This window comes from Chaetodon auriga, chromosome 11 (assembly GCF_051107435.1).
Source record: "Chaetodon auriga isolate fChaAug3 chromosome 11, fChaAug3.hap1, whole genome shotgun sequence".
Classification (NCBI taxonomy): domain Eukaryota; kingdom Metazoa; phylum Chordata; class Actinopteri; order Chaetodontiformes; family Chaetodontidae; genus Chaetodon; species Chaetodon auriga.
The window spans coordinates 13,085,153-13,102,686 of NC_135084.1; the positions used below are offsets into that span (position 1 = coordinate 13,085,153).

A 17,534-nucleotide genomic window follows, 5' to 3' on the forward strand; every position below is an offset into this window, starting at 1 on the left:
AAAGCCTCTGTCATTAGTCTTTCACTCGTTAAGACGGGCTCTCGGATTTCAAGTGTCTCCTTTTACACTCCCGAGCCGCCACATTCATCATGGGACCGGCCTGAAGTTTTATTGCGGCTGCTAGAAGTGGATGCAAAAACAAAGGTTGAGTGTGGGATGGACTCAGAGGGCAACTTGCCCCAATGCACTCTCAGGAAAGGGGGAGAAAAAAAGGAAAATGCGAGCAGGAGCATGAGTCGAGAGCTCCTCTCTGTTAACACACTTCAACACGTTTCATCCACTGGAAACTCCGGGTTATCCCTCGACTTTATGGGCGTACCTACGTGTTTCTGCATCACAGAGGAGTAAGGTGAGGGACGGGGTCATATCTCCATAAATACTTGGTGTGTGCGGAGACTTTGGATGGACCCTGGAGGAGTAAATACTACTGGAGAAGCCTCGCACACAGGAGAGGAGCGGCGACTTTTCTGCAAGCTGATCCCTCATTTGTAGAAGCGCTGACTGTTTGATTAAAAAAAAAAAAGCCTCCGCAGTTGCCACCGTGAAAGCTGTGGCGCCTCTGTCTAATATGGAAAGCTTATGATTCCGTATTGGCAGAGATATAAATTCTTTTACTTGTGCGATGTAGTTCAACTTCACACCCCAGAGTGAACTAATTGTCAAGATGACAGCGCTTACACCTTTGAACCGTGCGGTGCTTGGACTGGCGTGGAGCTGCCTCAGTTTTCTGTCCTGCGCTCATTGCGGGTTAAGTGACAACCATGTGCACTCCAGTTTTATTTACAGGAGGTTGCGCAATCACGAGCGCCGGGAGATCCAGAGAGAGATCCTCTCCATCCTGGGCTTGCCTCACCGTCCGAGGCCCTTCTCTCCCGGGAAGCAGGCGTCCTCCGCGCCGCTGTTCATGCTCGACCTGTACAACGCGATGGCCGTGGAGGAGGAGGAGGAGGAGGGGGTGCAGCAGGGCGTGGGGAAGAGTTTTAGTTCCAAGGCTCAAGGGCACTCCAGGAAAGGTTACTACAGCCCCCAGCACGCAGGGTACTCCCGTGTGGCGCAGCCTTACCGCGCGGCGCCTCTGTTAGGCCACAGCCCCGCACTCACCTCAGCGCACGACACCAACTTCCTCAACGATGCCGACATGGTTATGAGTTTTGTCAATTTAGGTAAGTGGTATTAAAAGCGGGCTAATTTCTCAACAGGTTTCTTTAAGTCAAAATTAAATAATCAATCGAAATTAAGCTGCCTGGGTTCAATATTATTCAGAGATGCAAACACTTTAATTCCAAAACCACATCTCGAAGCTTTAAAAAAAAAAAAAAAAAAAAAAAAGCCAGCCCCTGTTTCCCTTCATCTTCTTCCCCTCCACTGGAAAGGAAATAAATAAGATATGATAAGGATTTTTACCTACATCTGCTTTAACTGTGTGCTTGATGAAAAGCTCGATATTTTGTATATTAAGTGCAGACAAGGAGCAACAGAGTAATTCAGCATGACCTGCATGTATTTCAAGAGTTAGGCCTGTTTTAACTATATTTCTTGGCCTGTCTGTTGTGTTGCTTTCAGCACATGCAGTTAAGTCGTTTTCTTTAAATAATCGGACAGACTTAGTTAAAATAATCAGAGCGTTGTTGTCCTATAAAAAAATGTGCTGATCATCTAAGTTTTACCGTTGTTGACTTCCCCTCACTCCCTCACTCTTGTATAGCCTGTTTTCTGTTTCTCCCTCTAAACGTGAATATGTGAGCACATTTTCAGACATCAGTCATCATCTGGTCTCTGAGGCGTTCAGCTGCTTTTAGCCTTGTGTGAAATGTTTTGTATTTAACAGAATTAGGCCCATCATTTTGACCTTATCAATTTGTGCTGCTTTCTATTAAAAAGCAGCTGATCTGTATAATGACTGTGTTTGTTCAGTAGCCGTGACCCTTAACCCAGCAGTTCAGAGCAACTTATCAGATGACTGTCTGACCTTGAGAAAATTGGTCTGAATTATTTCCTGTCGTTAAAATGGGAGTGATATTGACTGATACCCGTATCTTGAGGTTCTGTCACTAAGAGGAAGCAGTTGCTCTATTCTTTGTATTTGTGTTATTTTACTGTGTAATTAGAATTGATATATCAAGCCTGCCACATGGAAGTTTCTCCAAAGTGAAATATGATGCTGCATAAGAAACTCCTGGATGAGGAAACTTTACATAATGTTGGTATTGTAGTGTTAAGGATTTTATTTTCTTAAATATGGAGCAAAACATGTAAAAATGAATTTGTGTAGAGCCGCCCGCATGTATAATCCCTCACCTTGGCCTGAGCCCATCTGTTTCCACTTACCACTATAGCAGGGCATGTACACTGTCAGCCTTGAAAGCTCCGCTCTCGTTCTGGGGACTGTCAGCGAAGTGTTCAATGGGGCTCTGTCTTTATTACAGTACACTCAAATATAGCTTCTGACCTCAACTGTTTTACAAACGTCCATGTGGCATTTCGCGCAGTTTAATATGTTTACTGACACCGTTTGAACTTTCAATGTATAAATAAGGAGTCAGCCACTGGAAATCCATCCATAGATTGTATCCAACAGGGTGTAAGAATGAAACGCACCAATCGTTTGTTAATCTTTAACAAAATGCGGTCCTGGTAGAACATGCTCACCCCTGGAGTGACGGCATTATTATTTAATCTTTAGCTTTTTGAAAGTTAAATGCTGCATGCTTTCTGGCACTTCTGCTTCAGATTACTGCCCGTGGCTAATATGATGAAACATGCTCGGTGGGTAAAAGTCAGACCTGACCTCTGACCCGTCTGCGCTAAGTAACTGCAGGCATTCTCTCCTCGATAAAATATCAGGGAAACGCACTGCATGATATCACCGTGGATGTTAGAAAATCCACTGACCTCGGCCGCATGCCTCTCTTCTGCTACCAGGCAGGCTGTGAGTCACTTTTTTAGCAGCATCAAAGCATCTTATTTTTCAGCATGTTCATACACTGAAGCTTTCTTATGCCATTATAATTTCATCTGCAAAAATAGATGAAAAATCAAGCTGTACATATCTGTTTTTCTTTGTTTCCATGCAGGAAAATACAAAATAAGCACACGTTGTGAGTTTTTAAGCATTTTCAGAATGGACAGGCCTTAGAAAAGATATCTGATGTTACTCATTATATAAAAAATATTTAGTTTTAAAGGTTAAGGGTCAGTAAACACTCTTAGTGCGTTGTATGAAACCTACAGGAGGTCAGTATAAGGTCAGAAATGAGGTCAGAGTAGACGCTCACATGACGCTGAAGAATCCTGTCTGGTCTTTTCTCTCACTTGAGGAGCAGACGAAAGTGTCTTTAATTGAAATCAGCCTGTTTTTCTTAACTGACAGCCCATTCATCATGGCCAGAGAATGCAGTTAGGCACACAGTAGAGGGCCTGTCTGGGAACTGCTACCTGTATTCAGTTGACTGATTTAATGAACTGGAAAGTGCTTTTGTTGGTAGTCAAAATGTTTGGATTGGACCTGGAATGTAAAAGAAGATGTGATAAATTGCTTTTTTTTCTGTGCGTTAATGCCGGCATATTTTCTCTTCTGAGTAACACGCACAGCGGTTCAGGAGTTGAAGCCGTATTTTCTGATCAGCTTTACTGCCAGTAAAAATGAAATTCATTATGAAATATTTCCTTTCCCAGTGGAGAAAGATAAAGATTTTTCTCACCAAAGAAGACACTACAAGGAGTTCCGTTTTGATCTGACTCAGATCCCCGACGGAGAGGCGGTGACTGCTGCAGAGTTTCGAATCTATAAGGACCGCAGTCATTCCCGGTACGACAATATCACTCTGAAGGTTTCCATATATCAAGTCATCAAGGAATATCAGAACAAGTAAGTACCTAATAAACCAAAACCAGACTTTAAAGGTAGAGCTGGGTTGTAACTAAGTACATCTACTCAAGTACTGTGCTTCAGTTCACCGCCTTATACAAAATGATGCATTGTTATACGTTCAACTACTAATAATATATGAAGTAGTAAAAGAGTGAACTAGTTCCAACTCAACCAGTTCAAACATTAAAATGCTGCTTTCAAACCACTCACTCTGGTCCAGTGTCACACTGACAGGGGACATTATGTTGCCTGATGAGTACTTTTACTTTTGATACTTTAAGTACATTTTGGTGCTAATTTTTTTTCTAATTCTACTTAAATGATACTGTGAGTGCTTTCAATGAAGTATTCTTATAATATTGCTCTATAGATATATCACTTTGCTGAAGATAAACAGGCTGATCTTTGACATTTCACAGAAAATTAATCTGGCTTCATTCAATAAATCAGTCCTAGAGGAATGAAGAATCCCCCCCAAAAGAACAAAGCGAAACAAAGAGTACAGGCTGCTTCGAGCCTGTTCTCACTCATTTTTAATGCTCTGAAACATAAAGCAGACACCGAACATCATCCTGTTTGCAATTACAAATTGATGGAAAGAAGACAAAAATAGCTGCAGCTTCACTGTAATAAAGGTAAAAGATAAACACGTGTTGTATTTTGATCCCATATTTCACAGTTAAAGAGGCAAATAGCCCAACAGCTATTGTCTTGCACGGTTGAAACTTTCCATTCGCATAGAAGGCCCTTCTATCTCCAACTCTGTTCTCCTTCATTCGCACCATGTCTGCCTTACAAATATAGTTCTCGGATAAAGAGAACTCCATTAGCAAGTTGGCCACTTACGAAGCTTGGAAGGTCCATCAGTTATCACTCGTCTTGTGTTGCCTGCCAAGCTGGCCGTGTCCCAGATGAGTCCATGAGGGCCCACATAGGGGGGAGGGGGCTCCCTCGGGTGCTCCCGTGGTCACTGTTATGCCCACCACCTGCCTGTCTTAACAATATTCCGGAAGTTTAAACTATGACATAGCTGAATACACAAGGGTGTACTTAAAAGTGGGCCCACATTCGCTTGCCAAAAATGTGTGTGGGTGATTGAAGGGGAGATATGGCCCTCCTGGGCTTTGAAAAGGTCCAAGTCAATGGACTCTGCCATCTTAAAGGGGAAGACTGCTCCGTTTAAGTTTTCACACACGTTTTCATGGGGAATAGTGTGTTTTAGTTAGTGTTCACAAAGACCAATTCTTTCCCAGTGTGGGAAAACTTAGAAACAATATCGGAATATTTGATTTTAAAACAAGTTTTTCCTGAACTCAAAAAAATGAGGACAAATGCATTTTATATGAGAACTATTAGTCTGTGAAGCCATACACATTCTTCTATGTTTGACAGAATGTTAATACTGAACATACACATTTGTCACATCACACAGATGGTTTCTGTGTGGTTATTGCTAAACATTCCACTTGTATACCAGCTGAAGTATGGTTAACTTTTGGCTGAAGTAAATTAAAACCACTTTGTTTGGGCATTTTAAACGGTTGAAGATATTGACCATTTAAACTAACTGCAACCTCCTGAGGAACTTTTGTTGCCCTCTCTGCCCTCAGTTCATGTCAATACTTTAAAAAACACTTTGTTAGGTTTAAGGAAAGGTTGCAGTCAATGATAAATAAGTAAAATATTACTCACCACTACTTTGAGTGTGAGATTAAACTCGAGATGCTGACGTTGTAGTAGAGAGTTTTTCCTTAAACCAGTGAAGTTATGTTTATATTCACTCTTTCTCACCAAAACACAACGTGGGTATGGTTGAGAGCTAATAAACACGTTGAATGCATTTCCAGAGCCAAGTTTGATTCCTAGCAGTTAATCTTCTTCACTACCTTTTTTGGCACATTGCAACATTTTCTGGTGCTTTACTGCCGCTAACTGTCAACTGGGGAAACCATCGTCCTTGTGCACATGAGCAGGACAAGATACTAACAAAATGAGTACCTCTTAAAAACATATTGCTACATATCTCAACAGTACCAGTGGGCAAAAACTCCACAGAGTACCTTTAAAGTCAGACAACTACGTATCCACCTCACCTCCTTTCACTCCATTATATCAACGTTGCACTATGTCCTGCGCTGGTGCTGAACTTTAAGCTGATGCGCCAGATGGTTTGTTACACAGGAAGTCGTCCTTGGAAACCGTCTATCAGGGGCTAACTTCAACCAATCACATCAACAAACCATATGATGTAGTAGCCCTAACCCTCGCCGAAGCCAGTCTGGAGGAGAGCAAAAACATCTTTTCCATGAAAAAAGCCTTTTGTGCCATTCTTTGCTCTTCTTTCAATGAAGAAATCCTCACCAGGTCTGATATAACTGATGCTACAGCAGCATCAATGCTAACCTCTTTAGGAGCCGCCATTGTTGTTGACACAAACAGTCGCTTCTCTCGCTGTCGTCACGCGTAAACCACGTCCATAGCTGCCAGTAGTTCCTCATGGGGCGCTGATCGGTCCAAACTACTGACCACAAGTGCATAACTTTAAGCCTGGCAAGATGGATTCTTGGCTCGCGTGGTCTTGTGAATCCAGCTGCCTCGCAAGGTAAACTGAACTTTGCTACTGAACATAAATTGCTAATGAGGAATAGTGGCATGTGAACATAATTTAGAGGGGACTGACTTGTCTAAAAAGAGGAGTTATGTCTATCCCCGGTGTTAGCTCACTCTGTGTGGAACAGTACATCCAGTAATCACAGATGAAGGGGCGGGATGAACATTTTCCTCTTGGGTATGGCTATGGGAATAATGAAATTAGCACAGGATGTAAGCGCAATACTGTGCATTTCAAAGAGGAAGTTCAGCAGTACGTCACTCTTAAGGATTGACCTCATGCAGAATAACACATGAGGTTGAGCTTTATTACACCTGCAGTAAACACATGAATAATTCCTGAACCTTGGGGGCCCACATGGAAACTCTTGGTTCCCACATACCAGCACCATGTAACCACAAAAACTGAACAGGCGCTGCCTTATCCGATCTGCCTCTTGAAATGAATCCAATGCAAATTGCGAAGCGGGGCTTTTCAACTTAGGGTTGATTGATGCCTTATGTCAGGCTCATGTTAAAAATACACAAAGGCTGATATACATGATTCATAACTCCTGAAATGTTTTGCCAATCAAATAGCTGAAATCTTGGCGCACGTTGTACCACACAACTCTGCAGCTTATTACAAGTTACAGCCTCTTCAACAATAGCGGCGCTGCTTTCTTTTTATCTCCTGCACAATGTTGGCGTACAAAAATGACTTGAACTCACCAATTCACCAGGTTTCAATACCGAAGGCTTTCTCGAGAAGAATGTTTGGTTTCAACAGGATAAAGAGATGAAGAAACTAATAAAAGCCACTCAGATTTTGGCTTCTGCTAAAGAGTTTGGGCTGAAGTATCCATTTGTGATCAGTCAGTGATACTTCGTTTATCTGTTCCAGTCTAACTGGTTAAGACCTCTTGGATTCAGCCTAAATGCCCTCAAAGGAGCATATGGTTTCTTTTCTGTGTCCCATTAAAACTATGCAAGGTTAAGGTGCACAGACAGTTCTTATTTGTTCTAGAGCTTAGCGCACTGTAGCTCTGAGGTTCTGTAATTTGTTTATAATGCAGCAGTTTATTGACAACATTCATTTCACCATCTGTTTGACAGACTGAAACACAGTAATAATGTTGAAAACCAACATACAGACAACATTTAAATAATTATTTACTGGATCATGATAATAATCATGTATCTTTTTTAATGGCAGTTGCCGTTTCGTGTACTGGCTGTCTGTGTGTGGATCATTTTAACTGCAGTTTGTTTAATGCAGATGTTTATTTCATTGCTTTTTCTTACCTTCAGAGATGCAGAGACGTTCTTGCTTGATTCCAAAAAAGTCCAGGCGTCCGATGGGGGCTGGCTAGTCTTCGACATCACGGCCACCAGTAACCACTGGGTGATGAACCCACAGCAGAACTTGGGCCTGCAGCTCTGTGTGGAGACTGTAGATGGCAAGTGAAGCTTTCAGTTTTCCTTTCTATGATTTGTTCCCCAGATTTCTCTCAGCCTCTGGGAATCTAGTAAAGGTCAGTAAGTTCATCTTTTAAGACAATTCACAATGTCTGCATTTGACTGACTTCGGGGCTGATGTGACTTGTTTATTTGTATATTAGCATTATTATTTACTAACAACAAATGGCCACAAATCCACAAAGAAGATGAATGCCTTGATCTAGTATTTGTAAAGATGCCGGACTTCAGAATCACATCTGAAAGCACTCATAAAATGATCAAATATCCCATTTTTCTTTATTTTTATTTTGAAGGTTTTATTTACCTTCTGTTTTTTAAAGGGCGAAGTATCAACATAAAATCTGCTGGAATCATTGGGAGGAACGGGCCTCAGTCCAAACAGCCGTTCCTAGTTGCTTTCTTCAAGGCCAGTGGGGTGTTGCTTCGCTCTGTCAGAGCTGCTGGTGGGAAGAAAAAGAACCACAATCGCAATAAATCTACTAATCAACAAGAATCATCCAGGGCACCAAAACCTGGAGGTATGTGCACTTTTATGATGTAGTTAAGATGCTGCAAGTGTTTTTATAATCTATTTTGTCCCTATATCAGATCTCTAAATTAAATCCATTGTTCAGCCATTGTTGCATCAGACTGTTCAGCCATTTTTCCGACTGACCAACTTCATTTCCTGCAGCAAGATACATCCACAATCACTGACCAGATTGCCATGAAATTTAGATTTGTGACCTTTATCATTCCTCTCCTTTGGTGCCATCTTCAGAACAAACCTTACATTTTTAGCCCTATTGCTGTTGATGTATGTTTGTCTTAATTTTCACATTGTGGGGTGTAATGAACATGGCAGTCTGGAGGGGCCACTTGCAGGGCTTTAGACTTTTAATGCTAATCTGGAGGCAAGAAAACAGTAGATTTACAAAAAACGTGTCATTTGGAATCAAAGGTTTATTCGGCATTAAGTTCTGATCTGCATGTCGATTGCATAAATAACATTAACATTAAGGTGAAAACACTTATTGTACTGTATTATTATATATGTGTACGACCCCAAGTTATATTAAATCTTTTAAATTAGTTTATTTATTTTTGCTAGAAACATCTGGTGGGCCAAATCCAACCTTACGGCTGGCCAGCTTTGTCCCGCAGGCCTCACTTTGGGCAGCGGCACAGTCCACCGTCCTGTACATCAAATCAATGAGGAATTAATTCAAGGAATAATAAATGACCCAAAAAAGGTTTTTGAATTATTCCATCGGGCAGTCCTGATGGTTAGTTTTCCTGTTGCATAGATTTATGACCCTCACACGCTGATGAGGGAATGAGGGATGAGGAAACGCCTGTAACTCCCGGACGCTCTCATGTACTCACAAATGTATTTATGGGCTGCAGTGTTTATGTACTGTGTGTGTATGTGTCTAGTGGATTTGTTTGGAAGCTTTATATCCACTGTTTGCTATCCTTCCTACAGTAAGCAAACAAAAGTACATAAACAATCATTAGTTTCTGTGATGATTAATAGCCTTTTATTTTTTCAGATTACAACACAAGTGAACAGAAACAAGCCTGCAAGAAGCATGAACTTTATGTCAGTTTTCGAGATTTGGGCTGGCAGGTAAGACAAAATGCTTTCACACCAAAACACATTCATAACACAAATGGATGGCAATAACACAAAGAACAACACCTTTTTTTTTTTTTTGGAGATTTTAAGGTGACTTTAAGAAAACTCAAAATATGTTGTAAATAAAAGCTCCATTTTGTTAAGGATTGGATCATCGCACCTGAGGGCTATGCTGCCTTTTACTGCGATGGTGAATGCTCTTTTCCACTCAACGCACACATGAATGCAACAAATCATGCCATTGTGCAAACCCTGGTAAGTATTCTTTAACGTGTGTTGCATATGTGCAATGTGATAAAATGGCGTTAAAAGCTAACATAAGGCTCTTAGCAGTTCTAATTCATTTGAAACTCACTGCTGTTGCACCTCTTTTAAACCTACTTTATGCTCTCATTCATAGGTCCATTTAATGTTTCCTGACAATGTGCCAAAGCCATGCTGTGCTCCGACCAAGCTCAACGCAATATCAGTACTTTACTTTGATGACAGCTCAAATGTTATCCTCAAGAAATATAGAAATATGGTAGTTAGGTCTTGCGGCTGCCATTAGTGGCTGGGGATAACTTTAATTTATGCTATTTGGTACGGGAATCGCTGGAAAACACATGTGCTGCAGGTGTGATGTGATGTACAGTATTATGTATATAAAGTTTTATTACCTAATTTATTTTCTTTTTTAAAAATAGCACTGAATATTGTGATATTTAAATGATTAGAACAAACTGTTGATTTTACTTTAAGCCAGTTATCATTTAACTTCTGTGTCCATTGGCATATACTCTCTCTTAGCTATGTCTGTATGATAACTTTTATGAGTTAACTATTCACTGGAGTCATCATGATACATAAGATCGCTTCCCCTTGTTCTTGTATTTCCCCTTTCATGAAACACTCGTGATAAAAACTCACTGACGTGGTTATACAGTGTATGATATATGTTTCTTCAGTACTAATTTTGTATTTAGTTTCTGTAATGGACCAATAAATGAATGATACATGCAGAATAATGTCAGAAAACGCAGCATCACAAGTTAAAATGAAAGTCAAGGAAGGCTTCAGGGTGATGCTATTAGCGCTAACATCACATCTTGAACAGGCTGTTGGAAACTCTGTAAATCAAACTGCTTCACAGGGGGAAAAAACAGTGAGCGCTCTCTAATCGAAACCAAACTGCCCAAAGCTTTTTTCAAGCCGTCACCATCTTTCAGCACTGATACTGTTTCACCTTTTCCATGCCAGCTTTTTTTTTTTTTTTTTTTAAATATATGTGAGTATGTCCACAGAATGGGGATTATGAAACGCCTCCATAAACACTGTTTTCTCACTCGTCTGTGGACGTCTTTGCTTCACACTAATTCTAGCTTACGTTTGGGGAAAGTATATCTTCATGTAGAGTGTTGTGTATTTTAATAAATGTACCACTTTAAAAACTCTCATTTTGTACCTTTACTTGACGCCACCACTTTTTCTGCAACCATATATCACCCCAAACTAAATGCAGAAATTTCATCTTGGAGCTTTTCCCCCTTCCTCCAGCTGCGAGTCCTCCAGCCTTTTCGAATTCAAGTTGTCCTTTTGTATTTCTGTTTGGAGTTTTGGAGTGCTCATGTTTTACACACTGTTGCCGGACTGCCGTCGCAGATTTATAAATGTTTGACAAGTATGATATAAACTAGGGGTCCACCCACGGAGCCTGTTGACATGCTCTTGGGGAGTGGTAATACTAGTGGTACAGTGCTCGCAGTAAAGTAGTGCTGTGACCTCCAAAGACAGCCCAAAAGGGTGATTATCATGAGGCTGCCAGCAGAGAAAGGTATATCATTTTGTAAGCAATCCCTTCCTGATTATGGGGAAAGACAGCATCCATCACATGATTTATGCGAAGTGTATGGCACATCTCTGCTTGCTTCTGCTCACTCATGTTTTGGACGTTGCCATCTGCTCAGAGCTACGATACACTGCGGGAAACAAAGTGGAGACCATAAACTAAAATTAGCGAGTGTTGTTGCATTTCCTCCTCATGCGGGACGAGTGTAATTTCCAGAAAAATCTGTGAGGACACGCTATTTCCAGAGAAGAACTCTGGATCCGCAGGTATTTTCAATGGTCTTGGAAATCTAGGGATTAGGTTAAGGATTAATATTTATTTACACAACTGTGTTGACCTTCGCTGAACACAGGATATGTACTGTTGCACTTTTTCTCCCCCTACCCTCCCACTTTTATAACATTTTTTTTCTCTGACATGGCAGAACATTGAGTGACTGTATTTCACTTAATTAAAAGCAGTGGCTGGCCTGCCCAGATGTTATGTGGGCTCCATCTAAAAGGAGTGTTGACATTCAGTGAATAGAAGAGGCCACCTGCTAACTTAACTCTTGGCTTGAGGGGTGATTTGCATTCCTGCGGCCTGTTGCCTGGCATGATTACTCCTAGCACTTCACAATCCCATCTACTGTTTAATATCATGGATTCTTTCCAATTCAGCCACATTTCTTCCTTTTCTATAACGCAGGCACTGCTATGAATGCGCTCCTATTTAAGTTCTCCAAAACTACGCAGCTCTCTCGACAGCAACCTCCTGACCACATGAAAGAAAAGGGTAACAATTGCCATACTCAGGGCAGATTAATATAGCGGCCCCTTCCCCTCTGAGACCCCCGTGGTCAAAAACAGGCTGCAGTGAGTCAGAGGTGCCTGACATTCATCAGATCAGCACTTCCAGTGGCCACTTCTAAAACATGCTGGAAAAAGGTCACAACCCATTGCAGTTTACTTTTCATGAAGGGTTTCTTGTGAATTATTCATGCATCATGCCCTCAGGTTTATAGACTATGTCACAACATACTCCAGGCTTTACATAAACACAGTTATAATCTCAGGGTGTGTTTCCAGGTGCTGACATTAGGCTTTTTTTTCGACCACAAACATGTTTATTCTCTCAAGCTGATTGAGAAAGCAGACATGTCCATGTGAGCGGCTGTTAAGAACATGTTCTTTTGTTCAGCAAATGTGATATATTTAGTGAAGAGAGATCATCTTGAAGCTTTTAGCAGGCCGGGACTGGCTGCGTGTCAGAAGTCACAAATGCTTGATGATTCAGGTCGTTTTTATTTAATCTAAATCAAAACGAGCAGGAAATGCATTGACAAATGCTGCAGAGTATAAACAAAAAGCTGACGTAACGAGCCACTGATACTGTCAGACCACTGACAGACGCGTTCGTGCTGGAGGCTCAGAGACGTCCTCAAAGATTAAATGACAGATGCTGCAATATTTTCTAGTCTGTAATGCAGCAATCAGTCAATAATCAGCCATCCACATTGATTAGTCTGTAAACTTCAAAGATTCCGAGTAACTTAATATAATAGCAACAGTTTCTGTTTATGTGGAAGCATACAACAAAAAAAGGTTTAGAAGTGTCTTTTCCTTATTATCTACGGAAAGAATAAGAACTGCACTTCAGGGTTTTTACACACGTGTCTGTTTCTGTGCCAGTGGCTCCTAAGAACACATAGGTTAATGTCCTGTAGTGATTTATTTATACTGCACTCAAAGTATTTTGTTATTCATTCTGTAAACAAGTGTTCTGAATGAGAACATTTGGATTTGAAATGAAAATCAAACACGGTCAGTAATTCATGAAAGAAAGGCTTGATTTTACACAAACATATGAATAAACTGCAAAGCTAAACATTTGTTCACAGTTTTAATGCAGTTTAATATGCCAGTTACTTTAAAGGCACACTCACTGGCACAGTTACTCTTCTAAATGATTGACATGATGCTTATTTGGTCACATTTTGATCAATCTAATGCAACTGCCTGTACAAAACACAATAGTTGTTGTTCTTTTGGTTTAGCAGTTCCGTGTTTCGCTGACTTACCGTCCGTTAACCAGAGGTCTTTTTCTTTCTGTGGCTCAGAGTTTATTTTCAAAGTGTCACCTTGCAGTCCATTCACAAGGCAAGTGAAATTGTATCTAATAAAAATGTTGTGCAGTTTACCTAATTCATCTCCCCACATATGGTTCTCCTTATTTGTATTCTGTGGGTGGGCGATGACTTCCATACAGCTCAATCAGTCCCTCTTGAGAAGGGAGACCATATGGGTCACATTTTTACATGTTGTTTGGTATGACAAGGCTGCAGCAGGACCAGCGAGGAATGTGTCCCGACAGAGGGCAACGCAGAAACACGTTATGTTTGCTTGTTATTCACATTGGCTCCTCCAGCCGGAGAAGAGAGAGGGGCTTGAGGTTCTGGGAGTTACAACAGACTGTTTGTGAACTCAACTGTCACTTCCCATTTCCATTAGAGGTGACACCTGTGCATTTGAACCGTTCCTATATTTTGGAATCTTGTACTTGGTATTCTGAGATGATTAAATAAATAAACTAGAGGCATAAATTTAAACTCTTTGTTTACTTAACTGTAACTCCATAGAAAGTATTTACATACAGTTGTTTGTAAAGTCAGTCCTGGACGGGCTTTCCGTCTTCTTTTTTTTTCATTGCATGCAGCGTTTATAAAACATATTTTTCCATGAGAATTGTGGATTTGTCTCAGTAGAAATAAAAGCTACTGACATGATATGCTAACAATGTCTCTCTTCTCTGTGCAGGTTAGTTATGTCCTCCTGTCGCCCATCTATTGCACAATTTATGTCAAAGAACACATAAAATACAGGAAAGGTTTAAAGGAAAAATACAAACCAAAGCAGATGTGCAGGATATTAACCTGTTTCTCAGGCCAAGGATGTCTCTGTCAATCATGCTGATTTACTGTATCACAGAGCTTGCAAACCAGCGTTTTAATATGCTGCCAAAACATGGTACATTAAAAGAATCTGGGCATATCTGGGCACAATTATGAGCTAATGAAAGAAAAAAAAGAGGAAAAGCAGGATAGAAAAAGCACCATTGACTCTATAAAAGTACACTTGTTCTATTAAAACCATCTGGTCTGTTGTTTTTAAACTGAAAACACTCCAAAAAGATCATTTTTGTTCAAATATTTCAATTTAAAGCACCAACTCTGACTTAATCATCATCAAGGTAGAAGCCAAGACAATTAAATGCATGTAGTTGTGTTTATAGTGGAGAATGGAGATTATGCTTTGCTCAGCAGATCAGCAGTTATCACTGTCTCTGCAGCTGATTAAAGAAAAACAACAGCACGTACTTCACTTTACTTCAATGAAGACTCTCCAGCTCTTGGACGTGTCGGTCCAAATAATGCAACCTAACGTTCTTTGGTTTTGTAGGGGCTTGTAGGGAGCTGCTCTGATTTAAGAGTGAATATTTAAGCCTGTATCTCTCACTGCCTGAAGCTTATCTTTCAGGTGTTTTCTGCCTTGACTGTGCACTACACTACATGGAGTGTCAGGAGAAAGGCACACAGAGGTTTTCCAGTGTCTCAGGCTGTGTTTGGTGCTGTCAATCACACACTGTTTCATTCTCACTATACAGGTGCAACGTTCGTCCTTGTCATCAGTCTGGTATTTTCTATGGCTACATTGAATCCCAGTACTTTTTTTGTTTCCAACGAAATTAGCACTGGAAGCTAGTGTGAAATGTCTGGTCAGATTTATTTGTTTTTTATCTTATTGATTTCTGAGCAATTGCTGATTTGAACCACGTTTTGGCCAATTTGACACTATTATATCTAGATGCATTGTATAACTGCTTATATTTTGACACTGAACATTAGATAACTTTGGCTTCTTTGGTTAAATGAAAAACAGGATTTAGTAGAAAAATGTGTCTCTATAAAAAGAAGATATAAAAAATGTGTTTGTATCTGTGCCGAAACTAACGTACCACACTCAAATCGAAGCATTTCAAACAATACTCACCCTACACCAATATGTATTTCACTTTACCAGTTTGCTGTTTATTTGTCATCTTCTCACACCACCATAAAAATAAAGACCGAAACATGCTACTGTACCAATTTAGACTGCAAATAGAGATGTCAACAGCCACCACTTAACCTGGTGCATGTGTTTTCTGGCTGTTGTAAATTTTGCTGTGAAATTCAGTTTCTCTCCCACCAACGATATGCATACACTGAAGGAAATCGCTATGCTTTATGAGCCAGTTGGAGCCGTACTCCAGCCATGAAGTCCTCCACGGTACAATATAAAAATCTGCACAATAAATATCTGGGTGCTTAGAAACATCCACCTGAGTGTATCTCTGACAAAGTGGTGTTCACTCGTAAACTAAACAAATGAAGACTGTAGCATCCCACAAAGAATAACATGAGTAATTATTCACCGGCAAGGATTTATAGTGTTTTTGATCCCACTCCTCATGAAATACACACTAATGTTGACTATTCCGAACAGGCGGGCGCGTCGCTTTTAGCTGCATTTGCAGAGCCAGAGGAATTGCATTTTGTAAATCGATGCTCAAGAGTCATGATCATGTGTGGACACAAACCCAACACACAGGTCAGTGGCTTTTGTGACTAAAAGCCACGGGGCGCTCTGTGGTGTGATTACTGTGAGGATAATCTTTAACACACATGCTGTCTCTAAGGGGAGCTGTGGAAAGTTGGCTCAGAGTGGCCAGCCTTCCTGAAGAAACTGTAAGGTAGGCTGCTATTTTTATAAAGGCTTTACATTGTATTTTGAGAAACGTGTTTGCGGGGTAATTTTTTCTCTTGGTGTGCAGCTGAGTATAATGGGGTGGTGATGCCTTTTCTTATACAAGAGCATGATTATTTTTTATCATATTTATTATTCTGTGCTCCTCTTGTGACGCCTGTCTTATTTCAGTTTCAATTATGCACCATCAAGCGGTCTGCTGCTGGAGGACTGGGTGTAATTATTCTAACTATATATCCAACAAATCCTTCCATCTTCTCTGAAAGACTATGTCATAATTGCTTCTTTCAGGGTGATGATAAGTGTGCTATTCCCTCAGCACCAGGACTTTCTTGTTGTTACAGTTCAGTTAAATCCATGATGTAGAAATTGAAGACGGATGGAGGATGAAAATTGATTTAATCTGGTTCCTGTTTTCTTTCCTCCACTTTGTTTTCAGTATATATCTGAGAGCTTAATACCTCTTTCATGCCATGCCGAAACCTGTGCTCTATAAAGTACTGTTTTTCACATCTGTTTCTTTCTTAGCACAAAAAGGAGAATGGCCTCTTTCTTTCATATGAAACTTTTTCCAGTTCAGAAACATGTTGTGACATTTTGCACTGTTTGATTTTTATTTAGTATTTTGAGGCATTCATCATTTGCTTGGACTCCAAAATCCTCATGTGTAAAATATATTGTTCTCAGGAGACAGCTTAGAAACTAGCACAGAGACATCCTCTTTCCTGTCAAGGCGTATCTGTTTGCCTAATCTACACAAACGTAAAGAGTATTGTCCTTTTTCAGAGTTTAACCTAACAGGAAACATCTTTCAGTTGGTGCAGTTGTTTTATTTGTTACTAGCCTGATAACTAAACCAAATTTTGTCAGTCATGACAATCCCCCATCCAAAAAACAGAAATTAAAACATCACAATTGCTTAAGGGCTACTACTGAGAGTTGATTTTGCAAGTTAACACCAAATTACATTTAGAGTAATTTCGATCATTTGTGTTACTTTTATGGTACCGTATGTATTATGATCAATGTTTCATATATCAGTGTGAGCTTGAACCCACACCCAATGTTTAATGTTTCTCTAACATCTTACAGATTGAAATGTGTTTGTAAAGTTTGAAAATCTGCTGGTCGCTGGTGGATGTTGTTGGATTCATGTATGTATCTGTCCACTTTGATGTATTTGTGTATTCTTGCGGCTGTACAGAAGGTGGAAACAATTTCCCTTGCAAAAGGACAAATAAATCTAAATCTAATCTAAATCTATTTCTCGTTTTCTTACAGATTACAGATGAAATGTTTTAGAATGCTATTTTTTGTAAAACGTCAACTCTTCCTCTACTTACATACGATGTTAAACTTGAA

General features: G+C 40.2%; 1 protein-coding gene across 1 annotated transcript; it reads left to right on the forward strand.

Annotated features, from left to right (window-relative positions):
* The first annotated feature begins 267 nt into the window (after positions 1-267).
* bmp5 (bone morphogenetic protein 5) lies at positions 268-10,993 on the forward strand. The gene is made up of 7 exons (XM_076743678.1): positions 268-1,163; positions 3,676-3,868; positions 7,772-7,920; positions 8,263-8,460; positions 9,475-9,551; positions 9,705-9,815; positions 9,961-10,993. Exons 1-7 carry the CDS (start codon positions 665-667, stop codon positions 10,108-10,110), a joined length of 1,377 nt encoding a protein of 458 aa, XP_076599793.1. The 5' UTR covers positions 268-664; the 3' UTR covers positions 10,111-10,993.
* Positions 10,994-17,534: the final 6,541 nt, after the last annotated feature.